Source organism: Microtus ochrogaster, chromosome 8 (genome assembly GCF_000317375.1).
Source record: "Microtus ochrogaster isolate Prairie Vole_2 chromosome 8, MicOch1.0, whole genome shotgun sequence".
NCBI classification, from domain to species: domain Eukaryota; kingdom Metazoa; phylum Chordata; class Mammalia; order Rodentia; family Cricetidae; genus Microtus; species Microtus ochrogaster.
Genome location: NC_022015.1, coordinates 57,009,559 through 57,032,536, shown reverse-complemented (window position 1 = coordinate 57,032,536; position 22,978 = coordinate 57,009,559). Strand labels below are relative to the sequence as shown.

General features: G+C 35.7%; 1 protein-coding gene across 3 annotated transcripts in view; it reads left to right on the top strand.

The window, feature by feature from the left end:
• Rfx3 (regulatory factor X3) overlaps nt 1–22,978 on the top strand; it is a 256,520-nt gene that overhangs the window by 160,142 nt on the left and 73,400 nt on the right. For 2 of the 3 annotated variants that reach the window (XM_026781165.1, XM_026781167.1), the window contains one exon: nt 15,041–15,115. The exons of the other annotated variant lie outside the window; for it this stretch is intronic. In XM_026781165.1, the coding sequence (XP_026636966.1) occupies nt 15,041–15,115 (75 nt within the window). The remainder of the gene's footprint in view (nt 1–15,040; nt 15,116–22,978) is intronic. 3 annotated transcript variants of the gene reach the window in all.

The window sequence follows — 22,978 nt, the reverse complement described above, 5'->3', positions numbered from 1 at the left end:
CTTAAATAAGGGACATCTGGTACCTGATGAACATTTATGAAAAACAAGAGGCAGCCCTAGTCAGCCTGGCATTGCTGACGAACAGAGCTTGAAGTGCTGTGGCGCCACCAGCTCACCTCATTCAGTTGATAGGAAACTGATTAAGGTCCCTGGGAACACAGCTGAGCACCATAACTCACTTGCAGGCTGGGAGTATCCTACCTCCGTCCTCAGATGTGCTCTTACGCAGCTCACTTGTGTCTGTACAGAAATATTTGCGCTCAAAATTGTTAGGAAGAACACCGTGTCCTCAGAAGCTTAATGTGCAAACAGCCTCTTATGGCATGCTATGGAAGAGGTTTGTGATTTTACATAAAAACCCCAGTGGAGAAAAATCAAAGATCATCTCCTGGAATACTTTGATGCCTAGCCTAAAACATCTTATCGGAATCATCTTTGCTCTACTACAGTCATCTGGATTATCTGCAGAATTTTTATTTCAAGTGTTATTTGCTTTAACTTTATAACTTTAGATGAAAAAAGCTTTATTAGGGTGATTTAATATTTCATATTTGGCTTTCTATAAAGGTAATGAATTTTATATTATGGCAAACTATTAGTATTCCTATTTGATGACAACACTACTGCTCGTTTTACCTATTATATCATGTGGTCATTAAGAACCCATATCTTGCTGGGTGGTGGCGCACGCCTTTAATCCCAGCACTCAGGAGGCAGAGGCAGGCAGATCTCTGGAAGTTCGAGGTTAGCCTGGTCTACAAGAACTAGTTCCAGGACAGGCTCCAAAGCTACAGAGAAACTCTGTCACTAAAAACAAAACAAAACAACCCAAAAAGAACATAAAGAACCTATATATTTATAAATTATATATGTGTATATCTTTATGCACATATATTATAAAAATACATATTACTAAGAATTTTAAGAAATATTAACAGTTTTGTTGGATCACCATTAGATATGAGTTTAGCTAAGTAGTGATGTAAATAAGTGTTTTAGATTCAATTCAACTGAAATTAGGGATCTGTTGTTGCTGTGTCACAGACCGTAAGGTATGGGAGTTGGTTACTGTCGTGAGTCTGGACTCCTCACACTCCTTTCCTCTGACTGTGTCACTCTCTTTCATTCATTTTAATGGAAATTCTTGGCTTGTTTGTTTGCTTATTTTGATAGCATCCTCATTTATAGAATTTAATAACTTTAAAAATGAAACAATTTTCATATACAAAAAAAAACTTGTGACTGCAGTGATATTTTTGTGCTCACAACAGCATATTATATCTTATACTTTCCTTGACAGTAATTGGCAATATAATTTAAGAACCTTTACTCAGTCCTCTGTTAAGCAAAATATTATTTGTATTTTTTATTTAGTTATTTTTGCTCTTCATAAATAAATAACATTGCATTAGGCATTTTGAGGCTGTGCTATAAAATTAATTTTAGGACCTATATGTAATAATAATGACATACATTTAAAAGCTTTTAGTAAAATTAGATTCTGCCAAAAAAGGTAAATAAAATATGTTGATTATAATATCTCTTCTAATTAATGTAAAATATACCTTAACTATTTGATGTGAATAAAACTTAGCTTACTTTATATAATGTAGAGAAATCTGATTCATTTTAGAATTTTAGGTGTTCTTATTTCTTTTTCCTGTGTTTAAGTGTTCATGAGTCCATGTAACGTATGCTTTTTCTAAACGAGTAAGTATTTTGAACTGTGCAAAAAACCACTTGCCTTCTTAGTCCCTTGTGGATGTTGTAGTAATGGCCATTTGTTTTATTTCAAATTTTGTTAATTTTTATATGAATTACTCAACCATTCTTAAATTGTACATTGAATAGGTCAAATAACAAGCATGCTATGTCTGCCTCTCTCCCTGGCCTTTTTGTCTTCTCAGAAGCAGTCACTACTTCTAAGTCTTTAGGGTTCATTCTAGAAATCGCCCATAAATATACAAGCAGAAGAGTTTATTTTTTCACACAAATGGAAACAAAATAATTTTTAATTTTTTTACCTCTAATGATGACATAGAGAATGTTTTTCATACCATGTGTATCAATGGCTTTCTTACATTTATAAAAATAATTAGGTTGAAAATAGCTGATTTGTCTATCTTACTATTGGTCTTTGAGCTATAGCTTTATAGTTACATAAAACAATGATTTGTCTTCTGTAATGGTAAGCTGGGGAGAAAATAATTTTAAAGTTGGGAATATAAGTCAGATTTCTTACTGTATTAAAATGATGTAACGTCCCAGCTAGCATGTTTAAGAAAGCAGTACTTATATGAGCAGAAGCATACGTGATCTTAGTATTTCTCTTTTGCTAAGACCAAACTGAGCTTTTAAGTGAAATTTTCAGATGGAATACCAGGAATCTTCTGCTTCCAGCACAGAATCATAAAAATGACTGAAGGCTCTGGGACCTTGTTTTAGTTTTTAATTAAAGGGGACTTTGACATGCGTGTAGTCTCCATCCATGCTTCTGCGTTCCACCCAGCAGCTCCCTCCTCCAGCACATGAGGCAGAGGCAGTAATTTTACACTTAGGGCTTAGGCCATTCCACTCCCAGAGATCTGGATAAACCAGAAGTTAAGACAAATGAAATGACAACCTCCGGTCTCTTAAAGAAACAGAAGCCCCCGAATTTTTAAAAATGTTACAGTAATGACTAGTTTATTTGAGGAGGGAGGTATTTCATATTGTAGCTGCATTTCAGACAAAATAAGTCTATTGCAATATTCCAGAAATAGCTACATTTTATTTTGTATAAACTCTAAATCAAAAAGGTTATTAGCACTGGTAAATAGTAAAGTAAGTGTGTCTCTTGTGGCTGGTTGTATTGTTTTGTCTTGATATTCCTTCAGTTTACAAATCAAACTTCAAATCTACTAGTTGAATACTAACTTAATATTTCATTCATAAAAATTTGGTATATAGCTATAGTGTGAAATACATTGGTGATATATTAAAACACACTGTTTTTTTTTATAACATTTAAGTCAATGTTAGACCCATAAAGCTTAATACTTCTTCCTGATTTGGGGGAGAAACATAACACACACATGTGAATAATTAGCAGTTCTGCAGAGAGCGGGATTTTCTCATGTGCTCATGTTTATGAGCTCAGCTTCCACAACATGGAGTGCGACTACATCTGCTGTGTAATAGTTACAGTTGTGTTTACCATCCACACAAGTAGCTCCTTTATTCTGTTATATTTTCCTTCTGTAGCTTGGGTTCGATTATAACTGCAGTAAATTTCATAGGCTAGAAGGTTTGTTATATATTCGCAGATTATTAGAAATAATTTTACACATTCATTTTCAAACTTTTTGGTGTAGGTTTAATGAGTTTTCCATTTGTCTTATAAGAAAGAAAGATAAGATCACTCTTCTTTTAATATACTTATTGTATAGCCAAGGTGGCCTCAGATTATTGATCCTCTGGCTTCAGAGCCCTGGATGCTAGATTTATACATGTATAAATTTAGATACACGTAGATAATGTGATTTCCTTAATATGTTTTCAAAAGTACAGGAAAGATGCAAAAATCAAGAGATTGCAACAAAACATGAAAATGAAAGAGAAATTAAAAAATTAAAATTTGAGTTGATGTGGTGGTATTGATAAATTACAGAGAATCTGATGAATCCATTTAAGAGATTTAGTGAGGTAGCTTCAAATTCTGGGATTAATAGTTCCTAGATGTAAGCAGTGTTAGCAAATATAATCAGAACAAAGTTATAGTTTACACTTAAAAAGGGATTGTCTCAGCCAGGTGGTGGTGGCACACGCCTTTAATCCCAGCAGTCATGAGGCAGAGGCAGGTGGATCTCTGTGAGTTTGAGGCTCAGCCCGGTCTACAAGAGCTAGTTCTAGGACAGACATCAAAGCTATAGAGAAACCTTGTTTTGAAAACAAACAAATAAAAAGTGATTGACTCTGAGGTATTAAGATTAATATTAAACCTTGATCCCAAGTTTCAGAAAGTCCTTGATTAGACTTTTGGAAGTTTTGAGAATGAAATGAGGTCTAAATTTAATTACAGACTTAAAACTATTTGTACCCAAAATTTTGCCTTGAGTGAATGTTGTGTGTTTGTATTCATGTATCTGAGTTTGAATTATCCTCTTATTCCATATATGTATCATTTCACAGAAACATGAGTATGTGTGTTTCCTGGAATTAAGGTAGGGTCACATGCATAAAACTGTGTACTACCTCTGCACAATCCTACAAGTTTCTCTCCATGAACCTCTGAATTATTATTAGCTGCTCTCATCAACCGTGAATTTAATGACCTGGTGCGTGTTTCCTTAGAATATGTCAGTGGAACTGGCTCTGTCACTGAAAGCTTGTCCTTTAAGACTAGAGTTAAAATCTAAAGCTAACACCTCAGGTTTTATTTTGTTTAAGCATTTCTGGTTAGTTTTATCCCCCATATTATTTTAAAATCAGGATGTTAATTTTTTAAAATTTTTATTTAATTAATTTTTGAGTCACCAAAATCCTGATTGTCTTCTAGTAATTTTGCTAATGTAAGTTCAAAGTTGCTTTAGAAAGGCGCAAAAATCAAATAATACTTAGACTTCAAAGTCTCTCTTTAAATAGAGCACTTGCCTGTTTATGCTGCTTCGATAATAGTGACACTCTGATTCTGGCAAAGGGGAAAAACAACCTTTGGCTGCAATTTAGTGAAGCAGTCCTCAAATGAGAGTATGTACTCTAGGGAGCATCTCTGAGCCCTGTTCCCAGAGTTCTGACTTAGTGACTGCTGGCAGAAGGCCCAGAATTTTCAGTCCTAACAAATTATAGTAATCACTGCTATTGCAGGGATTATATGGACTATATGCAATAGTGAAGATGTTCTTACCACTTAGAATAAACTAGAAAAGGCTAGGTCCATTTTCAAATATAAGCTTGATCTTTAACTCTATCGCTTAATGCTAACTCAGCAGGGTCCTAAAGGGCAGTTCTAGCCCCTGACTTCTTTTGTGGACATATCATCATAAACTGATTATATATATATAATCAGCCTCATAGAAGGTGAAGCTGTAAGTTCACAGAATAATCACACCCAACAAAGACAATGCTTTGGTTCCAGTCCACCATCTAAATTTAAACACCAACTGTTATCAGAAAACATCTGATTTATATAGATTTCTGATCCAAATATTTTCTTCTTTTTCTCCTAAATACTTTCAGAAGAACTTCAGGTAATAATAATAAAATAATATCACCTTTCAGGTCAAACATGTGTCTTAGTTAGGGTTTGTTTTTATTGCTGTAAAGAGACATCATGACATGGCAACTCTTATACAGGAAAAATTTTAATTGCGACTAACTTACAGTTCATAAATTTAGTTCATTTTCACATGGTAGGTGGCATGCAAGCAGATGTAGTTCTGGAGAAAGAGCTGAGAGTTCTACATCTTGATCTCCAGGGAGCAGAAGTGAACTGACACACTGGGCCTTGCTTGAGCTTATATGAGACCTCAGAGCCTGACTCTAGTGACACACTTCCTCCAACATGGCTACACCTACTCACAAAGGCCATAGCTCCTAATAGTGCCACTTCCTGTGGAACAGGCATTCAAAGACCTGAGTCTGTGGGGACCATATCTGTTCAAACCACCAAACATGTGTTCATAAGTTTTACAAGTTCTCTAAAGTCATTTAAAACTATCAATGAATAGAATTGGAAGATTTTATATATTACACTGTTTGTAAACCCTAAAATCTGTTTGTTCTAATTGCTTAGCTGTCACCCTTGATTGTTTTTGAACCAAGATGTAAAGTAAAACTGTGTGGATGTGTTCTGGACAACTTCAGGCCTTTTTTTTTTTTTCAAAGTTAAATCAACAGCCTATTTTGAATCCCTCTCAGTTAGGCTTCCTTTTAATATCTTATCAGTATTGAATATCCATTAACATTTTTCCTAATGTTACAATTTTAAAAGCAATACTATAGTCAGCACTGCAGTTTTCTGGGTTAAAGGTAGGTAGTCCTTTGTGCATTTTTCCGGCCTCTTGAAGGAGGAAAAAAAACGACTCAGCATAGACATTTAGAAAATACTCAATCACTTGACCTAAACTGATGATGGTTTAACTACTTCATGCAAGGCATCTAAAACTTTTAAGTTTCTGTGAGACATGCCTTTACGTTGATACCCAGGACTTGTGTTCATGAGTGCACATCAGTATGCCCTCATATATGACTGTCTTTGTGCCAGTGTGGACACGCATATGACTGAAATCAAAGCTCCTATATCATTTGCAGAGCCATGCTTCTTTTCTTCTCTGTTTACTCTCTTTTAAACACGTAGCCACCCTGTTGGGCATCCTCTACTCCTGGCTGACATTCCATGGTGCTGGCACCTCCAGTTTCTGATTGTCCATGGCACCTTAAGTTCTGCTTTTACATCTTTACCTAGTGCTCTCTTCGGGCCCCTCTAAAGGGAGTCTGACCCTGCCATACATTTTGTAATCAATAGATATCTGGAACAATGGTACAAGACTTGTTGGCTCCCTCATCCTTACATCTTTCATGCCAGGCAAACCACTACCATGTAGAAGATGCTACTGCGTTCTGCTGCTGACTTTGGCTGGAACCTAGCTGTATCAGCCTCTGTGTGCTGACCCTAAGAGAACACTTTCTATGGTCAGGGAGCCCCTTCAGAGTCTTTCTGAGTTTAGTCCTGATCTTATCTATTGCATTTGCATTTTCACAAGTTCTAGCCTTTGATTGGTGGGTCTCATCCTCAGATTACCTCTGCTATTGCCCCAGTGCTTGGAGGCTAGTTTCTTTTCATCATTACAGCTTCTTTGTTTTAGTGCATGCCTTGGTTCAATTTTAAACCAGTTTGAGTTCTTCCTGACAAGCTTCACACTTAAAAAAGACCTCTCTGCCCTCTTGTAGCTTTAGTTTTTGAGATTTATTTTTTTCTACTTTTGATTATGTGTATGTAGGTGGTTTGTGTGTGGGTGTGTATGTACATGAGTACAGGTTTCCACAGAGGCCAGAGAAGTCAGATCCTCCTGGAGCTAGACTTAGGATTTAAAGCTTCCTACTGTGGGCTCTAAGAACTGAAGTCAGGTTGTCTGCAATAGCAGAGTCTACTCCTGAATTCTAAGCCATCTCTCCAGCCCCGCATGGCTTTCTCACTGTCAGCAGAGGTTAAGTATGCTGAATAATTGCCATGCCTCAAACTGAATTCTATCCTACCTTAAAATTTCTTACCCAAAACACATTAGCCTTTCATTTTAAATTTATCTCTGCTTAAGGTTTCTCTACTAAAGCAAAATACAGTCAGATTCTTTTTAAAATATAACCTGAATGGTTTCTAGTCTAGTTCCCAATATGGTCCTTCCAACCTCTGAAATCTCATGATCTGGGAATCTCCTATTCCCCTTTCTCTCAAGTATCCTTTTTTGAAAGTTTGCTTAATTTTATATGTATTGGTGTTTTGCCTACATGTATGTCTGTGTGAAGTTGTCAAATTCCCTGACACTGGAGTTACAGACAGTTGTAAGCTGCCATGTGGTGCTGGGAATTGAGCCAGGGTCCTCTAGAAGAGCAGCCAGTACTCTTCACTCCTGAGTCAGCTCCAGCCCACCTTTCTATCTCAAAGATTCTTACTCCAGCTGCCATCAAATAGCACATTACTCTTTACTTGCAGCATTCGGAAGCTTAAAAGGCAGCTTGGGGAAGGAGGGCTTTGTTTTGACTCGCAGTCCATCAAGCCAGGGCAGTGATAATGGGTGGAACTTGAGGTAGCTGATCATATTGCACCCAGAGTCAGGAAGCAAATGGAGATGCACACACCTTCTCTTTTCACTCAGTCCATTACCTCAAGTCATGAGGTGCTCCTCATGGTTACAGAGTCTCCAAACTCCATTGAAGGATCTAGATGATCCTTCAAAGGAATGCCCAGAGGCTAGCCTGATCTAGATAATTCCCTATAGGCATGCCAAGGGGCTAACCTGGTTGAGATCATCCCCTATAGACATGCCTAGGGCTTGTCTTCCGGTTGGTTTTTAGATCCTGTCAAGTTGATAATCAACATAAATTCACAAATTCAGTGCCCACACAATCTCAAGACAGTCCCTCGGTTCCTGAGAGCCGTAGTTTTCTTATGAGCAAATAAACATATTCCATGGAAATGTGCCTATCTAATATGAAAATATGCCTATCCTATTTTATGAGATGGTTGTAAAAATCAAATAGAAAAAGGCTGAAAAATCCATCTGAGAGTCAAGAGGATATGCCTTGACTTATAAAGAAAGTAATCATAAATGGGATGATATAATTTTTCAGTTGTTCATGAACATGTTAACACATTTACTTGTATGAAATATGAATATGTATGTAAATACATGTTGGAGGGATCCTTTTTTTTGCATCCTGTGTGAATTATCTAAAACACCATCTCTTTTATTTTTGTTGCCCAGTAGACACTTACTTTCTTGGCATTATGGTTGCTCCAAAATAAGCACTGTGTTTTAGTCTCTCAGTTACTTATACCAGAAGCATTTATTTTCCTAAATATTTTAGAGTCATTTATTTGACTTTATGTATATAGTATTTTGCTTGCATATAGTTGATGTACCATGTATGTTCATGGTTCCCATCAGTGTCAGAAGAGGGCATCAGATCCCTGGGAAACAGAGTTATGGATGATCCTGAGCTGTCTGGTTTGAGTGCTGGGAACTGAAGTCAAATCTTCTGCAAGAGCAGGTTATGCTCTTACTACTAGGCCAGCTCTCCAGCCCTATTTTACTGAAGATTTGTAGAAGAAACTGAAGACTTTTCATATTCTCTAAAACATAGTTGTGGGTCTTCTTTTCCTTGGAGGTCGTTGGCTACCCGTTGGCTATCGGCCCACAGGGGCTAAGGGAGCAGAAGCAGTGGGTAAGGTGGAAAGAACTTCTGGGAGTCAGCTTCCGGGAGACAGCTCATTTTATTGTTCCAGGGGTAAGGTACATAAGGGTTCTTAGGGATATAGGCAAGAAGGGCTGATTGGTCATGCCATAGCACCTAATTGTCATACAGGCAAGAGGAAAGATGAGAACTTAGGTGCTGAGTCATACAGCTTTTACAGGGTGCTCTGTGCAGGCTCATTTTCACATAAGGCCATGCATCGGAGCTTAGAGACAATCTCCAAATAAGGTGAGTGAGTGGAGAAGAAGAGGCCCTGCTTATAAAGGGAGTCCTCCGTAGTGTACCTCTCTCAGAGAGCTATCTGGACATGGTGAATTGCAACCTTAATAGCATCTGTCTATCCATTCAATCTGCAAATGAGTATTTGCCTCCAACCACCCTCTCAGGGGGTTCAGTCTCCTCTAACCTCAACCACTGAGTGGAGAGAGCACTTAGGTATGGTAGCAGTTTAGCAAACTAAGATGCCATCCCATTAGAGGCATTCTTCTTTGTGAGAGGGCAGTGAGAGTGATAATCACAGCAGACAACAGTGGAACATCACTTCCATTTCATTGATACTACGCACTATTTTAGAGAATGGGTTATCAGTCTCCTTTTGAGTATGAACAAAGAATAAAAATGCAGTTTTTTTTCTTTACATCCAAGCATCATTGGCCCCTCTTCTCTCTGGTCTTCTTTCAGTCAAGACCTGGGTGGGACTTTTCTCTGAAGTTCCTTTTGGGATATTGGTTTGTTGTTGTTGGATGTGACTTAGCATGGCTCTGCATGCTTGGAGACCGCAACCTTATTCAGGACTCCAGGAAGGCAGTGTAGTTCTGGTGCTGAAAATGTTTTCAACCTGAGCTTTGAGCTGCATCTTTGTTAGTTCTCTCTCTTTCTCATGAGATAATACTGTGCCCTCCTCAAGTTCTCCCTTAAGGTGTTAGTGAATCTTTGTAGAAGCAATATTGAATTCATTATTATTTCTCCTGGACGGAAAATACTGTATTTCCCTACTTCTAATTGTCAAATGCCAATTCCTGAGAAATCATAGAATATTCACTTATTGCTTTAGTCTATGACCTTTGCACATTTGATATATTTTTAAATGTGTTTTCCATCTTACAGAGTTCATGCACTGTTTTTTTTCTTGAACTAAAATAACCACTTGTAATTATACTTATTGCCACATGGTCATTTTTTTTTTATTTTATATTCCAACCACAGTTCTCTGTTCTGCCCCCCTTTGCCTCCTCTTCAACCCCACCCCCCATCCACTCCTTCCAATGGGTAAGGGCTCCCATGGGGAGTCAACAAAGTGTGGCACATTAAGTTGGGGTAAGACCATGCCCCTCCCCCCCCCTGCATTAAGGCTGAACATGGCATCCCACCATAGGGAATGGGCTCTAACACGCTCACGCTAACTCATGTACCAGGGACAGATCCTGCTCCCATTGCCAGAGGCTCCACAGAAAGTCCAAGCTTCACCACTGTCTCCCATATATGGAGGGCCTAGTTTGACCCCAGGGAGACTTCACATCTATCGATCTAGAGTTCATGAGTTTCCATAAGCTTGTTTCGGCTTTCTCTAGATTTCTCCATCGCGATCTTACCTCCTTTGCGTGTATATTGGGGTTCGCAGAGCTCAACCTGGTGCTTGATTGTTGGTCTCTCCATCTGGCTCCATCACTTACTGACTGAAGGCTTTATGATGAGAGGTAGGGTATCCACGGGGGAAGGCCATGCTGTCCACTATTGCTAGGAGTCTTATCTGGGGTCATCCTTGTGGATTTGTGGGAATTTCCCTACCAGGTTTCTCCCTAACCCCATTGTGGCTCTCTCTACCAAGACTTCTCTTTCATTGTTTTTCCTCTCCATCCTTGCCCCCCACCATCTGTGCTCACCCCCATCCACCTCTGCAGCCCACCACATAGTCATTTCTACTAATTCATGACTGTATAAGTCAAATTCTTGTTGCTGTGACAAACACTTGAAAGAAAAGGAGATAGAGAACAAGGGGAGATTTATTATAACTTACAGTTTGAGCCTGCTGTCTCCTGGTCCTGTGATGCCAGAAGCTTATGGCTGAGGAAATTACCTCATGATGGCCAGAAAGCAAAAGAATAGGCAATCAAAGCCACTTAACACCTTTAAGAATGAACACTTTCCTTCTTTCTTTACATTCTGTTCCTTCACATTTCCACTTTTCAAAATAAGTCCAGTAGCTGACAACCAAGAAATCAGCACTTGAGACTCTGGAGACATTTTATAATCAAATTATTACATTCTGTCCCTGTTCCCCAAAAGCTCACGGCTGCCTCATAATGTGAAATGCAGTTACTCTATCCACAAAAGTCTCCAAAGTCAATAGTTCTAAGATTGCTCAAAAGTCCAAGTTTAATGGCTCTGAGGCTAAAGGCAAACTCTTTGTGTGACCGAACTCTGAAGTTAAAAAATGTACTGCTTTCTGCATGCAGTTGCACAAATGAGAGCACAGAAAATAGGGATAGGACCCGAACAAATCTGAAACCCAGCATGGCAAGCATCAAGTCCTGTAGCCCCCATATCCATCATCTTGGGCATCTGCATGGTGAGGTAAGCTCGAAAGTAACCTTGACCCTACAACCTCGCTCCTTGCCATCACCACCATTTTGTTTTTGTGTTTTTGATTTGTTTTGAAATTAGCTGTACCCATTGGCTGGAAACTTTCTTCTGTAGACATTTCATGTTCCTAGAATAGCATACTCTCGGGGTTCCCATTTGATCTTCTCCGTCATTGCTTCATATAATTTGTCCCCTCAAGAGCTACCTGTAGTGATTCTGACCCTGCTACATATTTGTAACTTCCCAGGTCTGGTTGAAATTTGGTTAGAATCCTCCCTGACTTTGAAGCTCTTGCATTTAGTATGCCTGCAAAGCTAGCCTCATGTGGGAGCATCAAGGTCTGATACCAGCCTGGGTCTCTTGTACTGTGGCTATAGTAGCTTCAGAATGCCCAGAGGACTGAATAAAAGCCAAACTTCTTTCCTAGGAGGTCCTGTGCACTGGAGTTGTCTCCTCAGACCTTTCAAGGAGTTGAAGCATTCTTATTCTTGAGCCTTAGAAAGAAAGATTGCCTGTGTTAGCGGAAGCTTTCTCAGTTCTCCTCTTTTATTCTGTCTGGACTCTCAAACTATTGGATGCCTGTTACATTTCAAGTTTGTCTCTTCCTTGGCTATTCCTCTGTTAACAGCCTCACAGAAACCCTAAAGGTGCATTTGACTATCCCAAGTGCTTCTCAGTACAGTCAGTTATTAGTCAAGGTTTTTCCATCACAGCAACCGTTCAGTTTTCTATCCTGGAAACAAATAAACCAGTGTAGCTTTTGACAAGTGCTCCAGGCTTCTAATGGCTCCTTTTCCTAATCAAGGGAAACCCATTTAAGTGTTCAATGGAGTCGTGTATTTTGAGAATTCTATGTTTGATGAAGAAGGCAAGTCACATTTGTACGTGCATAAATCCCCCAACCCTAATCCTCCAGGTACCCCAATCCAAATACAATATTTTATAAAACTTCTCTTTTCACACCAGTCGAATCAATCACAGTAAAACTAATGGGGGTGGGGGCTATCTATGCCCGTGTCTTCTGTTGGAGACTAGTTTCTCTGATTGTGATCCTTGTGAACCAGTCTTAACTGCTTGCTCAGATAGGTTCAGTTTTCTAATTGTGCCCTGCCTTTTTTTTTTTTAATGTCACAATATAAAGAAAATGTTCAGTTTCCCTGTCATGATGTGTTAGAAATCAGGAATATGAATGTAGCTTTCCATGTTCGTCGAGCTTAATGTTTCTGTTCAGTTCATTAACATTTGAAAGGTATGACTAGCCCACGACTAACAAAACCCAGTATTCTAATCACAACCCACTTCCTGCCTTGATCTGAAACTGTCTTTCAAACAGTCATAGATTGTCCCTCAAAATATTATTGACTTTTCTCGGTTTCACTCATAGGAGTTTGTGTGTTTGTGTGTTGGTGTGTGTGTTTGTGTTTGCGCACATGTGTGCTCCCTTCATTTCCCTTTCTCTACTATGAGCACACCTTGCGCTGTTTTGCTCCCTAACTTACTTCAGCTCTTGCTTCCTCCAATATTTCCCTCAAGCTTTTCACTAGGGAATATATATCTTTTAATATGAATTTTAAATTCAGGGAAAATTAAACAATGAAAAATTTGTACAGGTTTATAACTCTTCTTAAATAAGTCTGTCTGAATACAGGGTTCACAGCTTTGATCATGATCTCAGAAGTTGTATTCTGAAGGACCAGTACCACCTAGACAGCCCGTCTATCTGTCCTGGTGGATGCATTTGGACCTATGTTTCCCCTTGCCATCTCGCCTCCTTTCCAACAGAGTTCCTTGCTAACTGGCTTGAGGGGACCTTATATAGCTGTGTAGAAGGGCTGGAAGCAATCTTCAACCTACACAGAAAATCAGACAAAACCAGAAAATAGTCAGAGAGGAATGACTCATTTCCTGACAACCTGACCCTGTAGGGCATCCGCTGGAAATCAGGTGCCACCATTGGTAGCCGTGTCAGTAATGCTGGCTGATCTGCCTAAAACTGCTACCTCACAAACCCCTTGAAAGGATTTGTTCCTAAGTGTGATTCAGCTGTTAAGATTCTGGTAATTTTTACCTTTCAATTAATCCTATAAAATTAAAAATTATGGATCATTTTACATTTGTTTATGTAAAATTTCTACTCTCAGATTTTAAAGAAATTGTGGGCATTTTGGCAAAGTACAATTTTGAGCAAATTCTTCTGAGAAATTCTTGTTACACGAATGTTTTCAGCTATCTTATGCTGTCTTTCCCTTTAAAAACAAGAAAACTTACTGATCTCTTTTACGAGATATAATACTAAACTGCTTTAGTTAAGCAAAAAATATTTACTCCTTACGTTTACATTGTGTATTCTTAAATGTAATCATTTTTAACATACACAGGATCACTTTTTTTCTTTATTTTCGAGTTTAATATTAACTCTGTTAGCATCTCAGCTGGTGGAGAAAATGGGAAAAAAAAGCCACTTTCCCTAGTTTTGTGTTCTCAAAAACAGCTAACTATAGAATAAATTGTTGCACATTTTTATGAATTGATAACTACTTATACTGAATTGTTGATGCATTCATAGTGTTATAAATAATGAAATTCATCTTCTCAAATTACATAATGATATTTTTAATTAGCTAGTATTAGCATCACTCAGTTCCCAAGTGCATGCTATTTAGGCCCTGGTTCAGTAGGATGTGCAGTAGCTCCCAGCACTGAAGGACAGCTCTCTTACATGCAATGTCATCAAAGTGCCTCAGGTTTGTTCCTGGACGCTGTTGCTTAAGAAGACTTTTATGATTGCCCTTGGTGTGCTGGGATTACATCCAATGTAACTGATTCTGTTCTTGGCCTTTTTTAATTTGCTCTGAGTTATTTTCTCTTCTACTTTTTTTTCTGCTGTTAATTCTAATATTTCTGCTTCATCATCATGTCCTAAAATATAATGTAGAGACCATTGTCACGTCTGGATGCTCCCCTGACTAACCTTTCCCTTCCAAATTTTAATGCAAGAGTGGAAGAGGGGTGTGTGGATTTACTAGCTTTTAGGTATAATTAAGGGTTTATTATGTAACCTGCATTAAAATACTAATGCGTATTAAACTCAGATTCTGTTTTGTGATTTTTATTTTGTGACAGAATGGAACAAGTATTAAATATGTGTTAGGACTGAGGCTATTTAAAGAGGGACCAATATCCCACATCTTGAACTATGCAAGTAAAAATAAATTTTTATAACTAGAACAATCTACCAGGGTTCTTGATCCTTGGATCTCCAAACTGAATATAAATTACAAAGTGTTCAGAAAGGTTTACTATTATAATTGAGCTTATTATTAATGTGCATATTATATTTCATTCTCTAGGGATGGGAAAGCTGGGGAAAACACATTTAGTGATAGCTATTCATTAGCCATCATTGAAGAATGAATTAGACTTTAAGAATCGATCAAAAATTCTCTGGTCAGCCTTTTATTACTATCTTGTCTTGAGCCCTTTTCTTAATGACATCTATTATCAGATTGAAATGGCGATTGAGACGCTGCAAAAGTCTGACGGTCTGTCCACTCACAGAAGCTCTCTTCTCAACAGCCATGTAAGTTGCCTCTTTGTGTACACTAATCTCTTGCTTGTTCCGCATGTGTTGCTTGCCTCTAAGTGCTTGTTTTATTTATTTACTTATTTATTTTGCTTCTTAACCTTCCTTTCTCAAGCTTCTTCAGACTCTAACCATTTACTGCCCATTTTACACAGTGGGATATCCCAAAACAGAACCACAGTTTACTGCTTTACTGGGTGGTTTGTATTTTTGTTTATATAAACAAAATTGAAAATTGACAAGAAGCCACCATGTATTTCTAAAATGTAATTATAGTGGTTTTAGAAATTTAAAGATTTTCAGCTACGTATTTATTTCCTCTGAAGTAAAATTTCGTAATACACATCTTTATGTCTGAGACATAGAAGCAACCTTATCCACCGTATAATTGGTATGAGTCTTTAAGTGAAGACATAGTCACTAATACCAAAAGCACTGAGAAACTATTTAAAATGTATTTTCTGATAAGACTGTAAGGTAGGCAGGTCACAGTCATGGATGAACTCAAGTCCTAAACAATGAAGAGAAATGAGAATGGGCCAAAAGTGAAGTTGTGTGTAAGCTGTAAGTTGCTAGTACCTGAGGCAAGCAGAGTGGCCTCATTACTTCTTGGAGCTGTCACTGTCACCAGGTACAGCATCACCCTAACACTGGTAAGTGGTGTGAAATAAACCTTCTCATTGATGTTCAGAGTTGAGCAAATGAAAATGTTTGTTACAGTTATTTTTAGAAGATGATTTCTGAATGTATGGGGATGTCCGTAGATCCATGACTTAAAACTGTTGTAGGTAGATGTACTAAATTAGTATTAATGACATTTTAGTAAGAATTAGAAATTTCCTTTAAAACTATTTTTTTTAATTTAGGGATAATTTGTTGTTATTTCTTAATTTTTTGTAATATTTTTATATTTAAAAGGTTTAAAATTAAGATCACTGAAATATTTACATTAAATTTCATTAATTTTCAAAAAGGCTATAGTATTTTTAACAATCATAGTTTATAGAAAGTGTCTCACTGATTTTTTAAAAATATATTTATACTTTGAACTATTTAAGATTTGTATTCTGGAATACAGTTCTTTTTGATGTCCTAATGTTTGGTTTCGGAGGAGGTGTTTTGACTTGTTTTTTCAAGAGAGGTTTCTTGGCAAACACAAGCATGTTAGCCAATTTGCAGAAGGCCTATAATTTTGGTAAAAATTGTAGATAGAAACTTTAAAATAAGGATATATATTTTGTCACCTTTTTAAAAACAATTTGAACACAATTTTCCACTCTTTGATCTTAAGTAGATCCTGCTTACTGGAATGAGTCTGTGGTTGGGCTAAAGGCTAGTTTACCATATGCTATTACCAGGATGCGTTTGCCAGTTAGGATATTGAAAATAGCACGTGAAAATGTTTATCACTTCCAACCAGATGTGTGCAGGCATATAAGTATTTTTAAAAATAAATAGAATTTTGTAGTTGCTCGTTTGAAATTTTCAGATTTCTAGATTGGCTCTGAAAGTCAATTGTTATTTCACTTTTGTGATATGAAATATATAACATGTTGTTTGAATTTAATTTCAATCACCCAACTTTATTGATTTTTTTCCTGAACAATAATGTATGTTGAAGAATTTTTAATATTTCTGTTTGTTTGAAACTTTTGAGATATTTTGGGATGTTTAAAAAATAATTTTCTTCAGTTAGAACTTGTGAATTAAAATTCATTGTCAGTAACTGAATGAATGAGTCTGCTCAAACAACACAATTCCATAGTCTTACCTGGTTTTGTGTTTTCATTGTGTACTATAGAAAATCTATGTGGTTGAACCTACTAGCTGTGTTTCATTATGTAGGAAGAGTGGACGGACACAAATGTTGCTTGTGTGGTGATAATCTTTGTCTCTTGGCTTCTCTCATTTTTATTACATCTATGAAATGGTCAGCCTTATTCAAAACTGCATGGATAGTTCAATCTTTAGGAATAGGAATAATTCTAGAGATGGCTTGTGAACAGAAGCAAGCAGGGTCAGTTCTACGGATGCCCATTTGGTTACCTTCATTTTTTTTTTTTTTTGGATATTTCTGAGTACTGTCTTCTTCTTAAACTCAGGAAATATTTGCATTGTCTTTCCCTTAGGAAGGTCATGATGCTCCTGCCTTTCATTGGATTTTCACCAACAGCTGAAGTAAATGAACAAACAAATACAAAATAATGTATAATAAAGTAAAATATAGAAATAAAAATAATAAGGAATAAATAATACTACTTAGTACATATCTTCTGTTGCCCACATTTTAAATGCTAATGAACTGTTACCATTACCCGTCATGAGAATATAATAAAGAATTATTTGAGATTTTATAGGATTCTTTGTGGTTGAGGAGTTCACCTTTATGATGATTAGTTCTTTGAATTGTCAGTTTCTGCAAAGATCAGCCTCATTAGGGAGGAATTAGGAAACATTATCTAGTGTGCATCCATATTCAAACTTCTAAAAATGGATGTTAATAGTAACTTTTTAGCATAAATGTTACTTTATTTGGTGATACAGTATGGAAATTATTTCTGATTTATCCATATGCATTTAAATATTAACAGTAATTCAGAAAATATTATTACATACAAATTAAGTAAATAATCTTTTTCTAATAGAATCAAGCTTGTCTCCGTTTCCCCTTCGTTTCATACATTTGATGACGAAGCAATATTTCGTTTTATATCCATTCTCTGAGTATATCTTTTTTTAAAAGAGTTACTTATGTTTACTGTTGGCCTGAATGTTTGTATGTATGCTACATGTCTTCCTGGTGCCCAGAGAGGTAAGAGGAGGACACTGTATCCCCTGAAACTGAAGACAGTTCTGATCTGCCATGTGGGTACTGGTAACTGAACCCTGATCCTCTAGGAGAGCAGCCAGCGCTCTTAACCACAGTATGTTCCCAGCCCCTTCCAGTGTATTTTAAAGGCTATTTTATGCTACCAAGCCGTATTTGTTAATTTCCATATGCTATTATCATCCAAATTAAAATGCAAGTGAAATTTCTATGTTTGGTACACAATACTATGTTCCAGCTATGGCTAAGTTAGCGTGCAGTGCTTTAGTCTTCATAACCTGGTGCCATTATGTCAGCAATAGTACCATAGACAGTCAATAAATATTTATTGCCTAGTAAAAGATGTAAAAGAATAAGGACTTTTATGGTTTGTCTTCTAACACAGCCCTAGTGTCTAGAACAGTGCTGGTACATAGTAGTGGATGCATACTAAATATTTGCTGAGCAGATGAATATCAGAAACAATAGAATGGGACAGACCCTATCTTTAATGTTTTAGGGTTCCTTTCACAGTAACATAAATGTCTATTTGAAACTCACACATAGACTGTATTGATTTCTCTTTTTGACCCCAAATATTCAATCAATGTGTATGTATTAGTACAGGGTTCTCTCTTATGTCATTCTAACTGAATGAAGAATATGTGGGTCACTTTATAATTTCCTATATTCATCTTTAAGATTAAGAGTAGCTTTCTTTTCTTCCTGTCTAATTCTTTAAAAAGTTGTACCCCAGAGTGAAATGAATCATCTTTTTATATTTTATGTGTTTTGATTTTAGTTTTATATTATTTTATATAATACTTTTGTGTGTATTTTATTTTTAATTTATATATATATCAAGATGCTCTTAATAATCTTATACATATGCCTAAGTCCAAATATTATCTAGTTCTTTTAGTTACTGACTCCCGCTTACTTTGTACTCTCAACTGTAATTAATATACATTTTCATTTAGTATTTGTATTCTATCCAATTTAGGATATTTTGGATTGTAAATTTACACATAGAGTTATTGTTAATTGATGCTTTTGTGTAGTGCACTTTTAATTCCACTTAAAGTATATGAAAACCTCTAGGCATTTATGTTCTCAGAATTTTCACGATATAGCAGACAATTGGTTCATAATTCTTACAAGATTAAGCTACTGAAATATATTCAGCTTAAAATAAAATCTTGGTTATTAGTCATTCACTCACCACTGGCTTGATGCTATTCTAAATAAAAGTTACTATAGACCTGTCAAATGCATAGCTTAGGTTCACTGAACTTAAAGTGATTCTTAATTGATAATAACACATCTGTAAAAGGCCAAATATTACATTTAGATGTTAATAGGACAGTACATTATTTATTTTTATTTGTTGATTAATGTTTCCCTTTCGGAAAAATAGGAACTGTTCATCTTTTATAATCTGATCTGATTAATACAGATTACACACAAAGGTGGAAAGATGCAGTTATCTTGCTTTCTACCCTTAGATGAGTATTGTTAGCTCATTATTAGAATAATTTGGCTTTAAAGATAAAGGTCAAAGTTTCTATGATATTTAAGAAGCTATAAAATTTGTAAATATAATCACTTTATATAAGATACTTTATTAAAAGAATAATATAAGAAACAGTTGCTTTCTAAACTACTAAATGTTAAGACTATTGAATTCTAATGTCCAACTACATTCTGTTAAAATAGCAAGAAATAATGTACCTTATAAGAGATACCCATTTCCTTTGGGTAGGTAGCATGTAGGACAAAGCATAATCTTTTACATTACAGCACAGAAATGTAACTTCTAAGTTCCCATAATAATTTAAAAAATGCTATCTAATCCTATGGTTTAGATGTAATATCTTATTTTTTTTGTTTCATCATGGGTCAAAATCAGAAAATTAAATACTAGTATGTAGTATGTTGATTAAATATACCAGCTGTATCCCGAAGTCTTTTCTGGCATATTCTAGATGGTGTATTGTTTATATTAAGTTTCTTGGGTAATAACCATAGGTGATGTGGCTTTTGACCAGCTTCCCAATGGGACCCCATGTCGGCAGACCAGGCCCCTCTATTTTCAGGGTTTTTATCTCTGTTGACCTCTTCTCTCTTCCCACATGCTCTCCTTGCTTCTGTGAGGAATAAAGTTTCTCCTTTTGATAAGATGGAGGTGGAAACAAATTTAGCCAAGTCCTAGTCACTAAGACAGCTGAACTCTGGAACTTATAAACTAACCACAGCTGAATGTTGTGAAGTATGCATGTGTGTACCTATTTCTGTATTCACACTGGTCAAATTCATATTTTCAAAATTAGTTTAAAAATTAAACATTTGGCGGGGATATAAACAGTATAGGTAGAAAACAAGTTTTTAAAACCAGCCAAAGTTTTTACTTGTATGTAAAAGGAATGAGTAGCTATTCTGAAGAAAAGCCCCATTTTCTCTGACTTCTCTCCAGCTGTGGTGGGGGTGACATCATTGAGGATTCTAAGTAGTTTATGCCACCTTTTGCTATAATTAAAGAGAACGGTTTTGTCATAAAGAAAGATTTATTTTTTTACTATATTTAAAAGCTGTTATTACAATTGACATGATTAACTCTCACACAAAATCATTGTTGAACTTGAAACATTTTATGTTGACCTTTGCTTCTTATGCCAGTTTCAACAATTATTAAACACACCTTTTGAAATATTTTTATGAAATATTTAGATTTTTTTTCAAAATCTTTCATAAAATGTTTTATCTCTAAAAGACTATCCTTGGCGGTGAGAAATGAGTAAGCTAATATACCTGGTTATTCTTCACTTCTAATTAGTTAAATGTTATAATGATACTAGTATATGACTATGGTAGAATTAACATTTTTATATGTGTTGACTTATTGATTTGGATTGATCTGCTTTTATATGCATACTAAGATTATAAGGTTCACATTTTAAAGTTGTCTGCTTCATTTCTGGGGAAAATATCCTTTAAATTTTTCTGTGTGAATTTGTCACCTGCTCATTAACAAAGAAAAACATTGATTCATTTTACTCCTTATTCTTACTCATTTTATTATGCCTTTGATAGGGTACACACACACACACACACACACACACACACACACACACACCTTCACTACTTTTAAATATATTTTTATGATGTATGCTTGTAGATATGAGAAAAATATTACATCATGAGCAACTGCTAAAAATATTTCACCTCATACAAATCCTCCTAATAGCTTTTTTTTTTAGTATTTCCTTGTTAACCCTTGCTATCAAGGGTCTGTGTTTTTATTTTTAACATATTCAAAACACCCATAGAAGGCAGTTGTGTCTTGCTCTAACTAGCACCTGTATGAAAGACTGTAGCTCACTTTTATGCCATATGGTTCACAATGGCTCCTTGAATTCCACTTGAAGTGCTTTCAGATCCTGGCCATTTTACAGAGTTTCATGGATGAAATAAGAGTCAGATTTGTATTGCTGTATTTTGTCTTTCTTACTTGTGTTTTATATTTTAAAATTCTTGAAATTAAAAAAAAAAATCTCAAAAGAAGCATGCCAGCCCACTGTAGAGTACTGGTTTTGATGTCAGTAACTTAATATATGTGTGAGTTTATCTCAGATGTTTTATACTAAACATGTTTATCAAGGATATATTTTGTGTGTTATTTTCAATACATAACACTCATATTTGGGTGTCTCTAGAAAACATTTTACTGATATGAAGTTTAAAAATAAATGCTATGAAAAAATCCTTTATGACCTGTAATATTTTTCTGTCACTATAAAAAGGAGAGCTAATTTGTGTAATCTTTTTAGTGCTCTATAGTGTTGAATTATTTGTGGCACAGCATTAATATGTGTTTTGTGTGCTCACATAGATATATGTTCCTTAGGGAACAGAAGACTTCCTGAACAGGACATAATTTTATGTTTAAAAGTATCTTATATGCCTTGTATATTTTCAAAGCCATTAATTCTTACAAATGTGATGATATGCTTAACTGTTTAATGATTGTTTAGGCGTGTTTGAAATTGAAATGCTCTGGGAAATTCAGCTGTTATAGTTTAAAATAATCAAAATATTTTGATATTTTAAATAAAAACCTAAAAGTTCTGCTTCTAAGTTTCAGGAAACGTCTTAAATGAGACACATAAACTTTATAGATAGGGTAGAATAATTCTTTGACTTACTTGAATGTCCAGACCATCATCATTTTAACCTTTGAGTCAATATCCAGAGGACAGGTGGAACCGCATTCATTTTTGAATTATTTTACTTCCATAATTCACACTTAATTACAATCTTTAATGTTTGTTCTTTACCATTCCATTTATACATGCCATAGAGATGGTTAAGACAAATAATATAAAACATTTGCTGCTTTGATTGCCTGTTGGTCTAGAGTATAGAAAGCAAGAATTAGAAACCACACTCAAGCGCTGAGACACTATATAACCCTGGGAAAACAGTTTACGTTTCTTTCACTTCTTTTATAAGTAAGTAAACGAGTAAGTTGGAACTTAGTAACAAAAATATATACATATATGGCAGGTATTTTTCTCGTACGTTCTAAATTTAAATATTTTTAATAAACAAAGTACAACATAAAACTTTGAAATGTAGACTATAGGTGGAAAAAAACATTATTTACTGCTTATCATGGTCACGTGCTTTCCAAAATTTTGAGGAAAAAAGACACCTCAACTTTGAGGTAACAAATTGAGATGATTGTAAAAATTATTGCCTTTTTTATATAGAAGTTATTTGTCCCAGTAGATAATAATGTTATTGTATTATGTAGTGATAATTTGAGATAAGTAAATTCATTTTTTGTGAAAATGAATGCAATCTAATATAAAACTTCATATGAGTAAGGGTACTGTTTACTTATTGTAACAGACCAACATGCTAGTTGTTAGGTACCGTGTTGCCAGGTTTAGAATGTATTAGGTACTGTGCTTTATTTTATAACAATTATGAATGATATGTTTATGTTATTAATCTTGACCAGTGAATGCTATAATTTGAATTTTTTTTTTTTT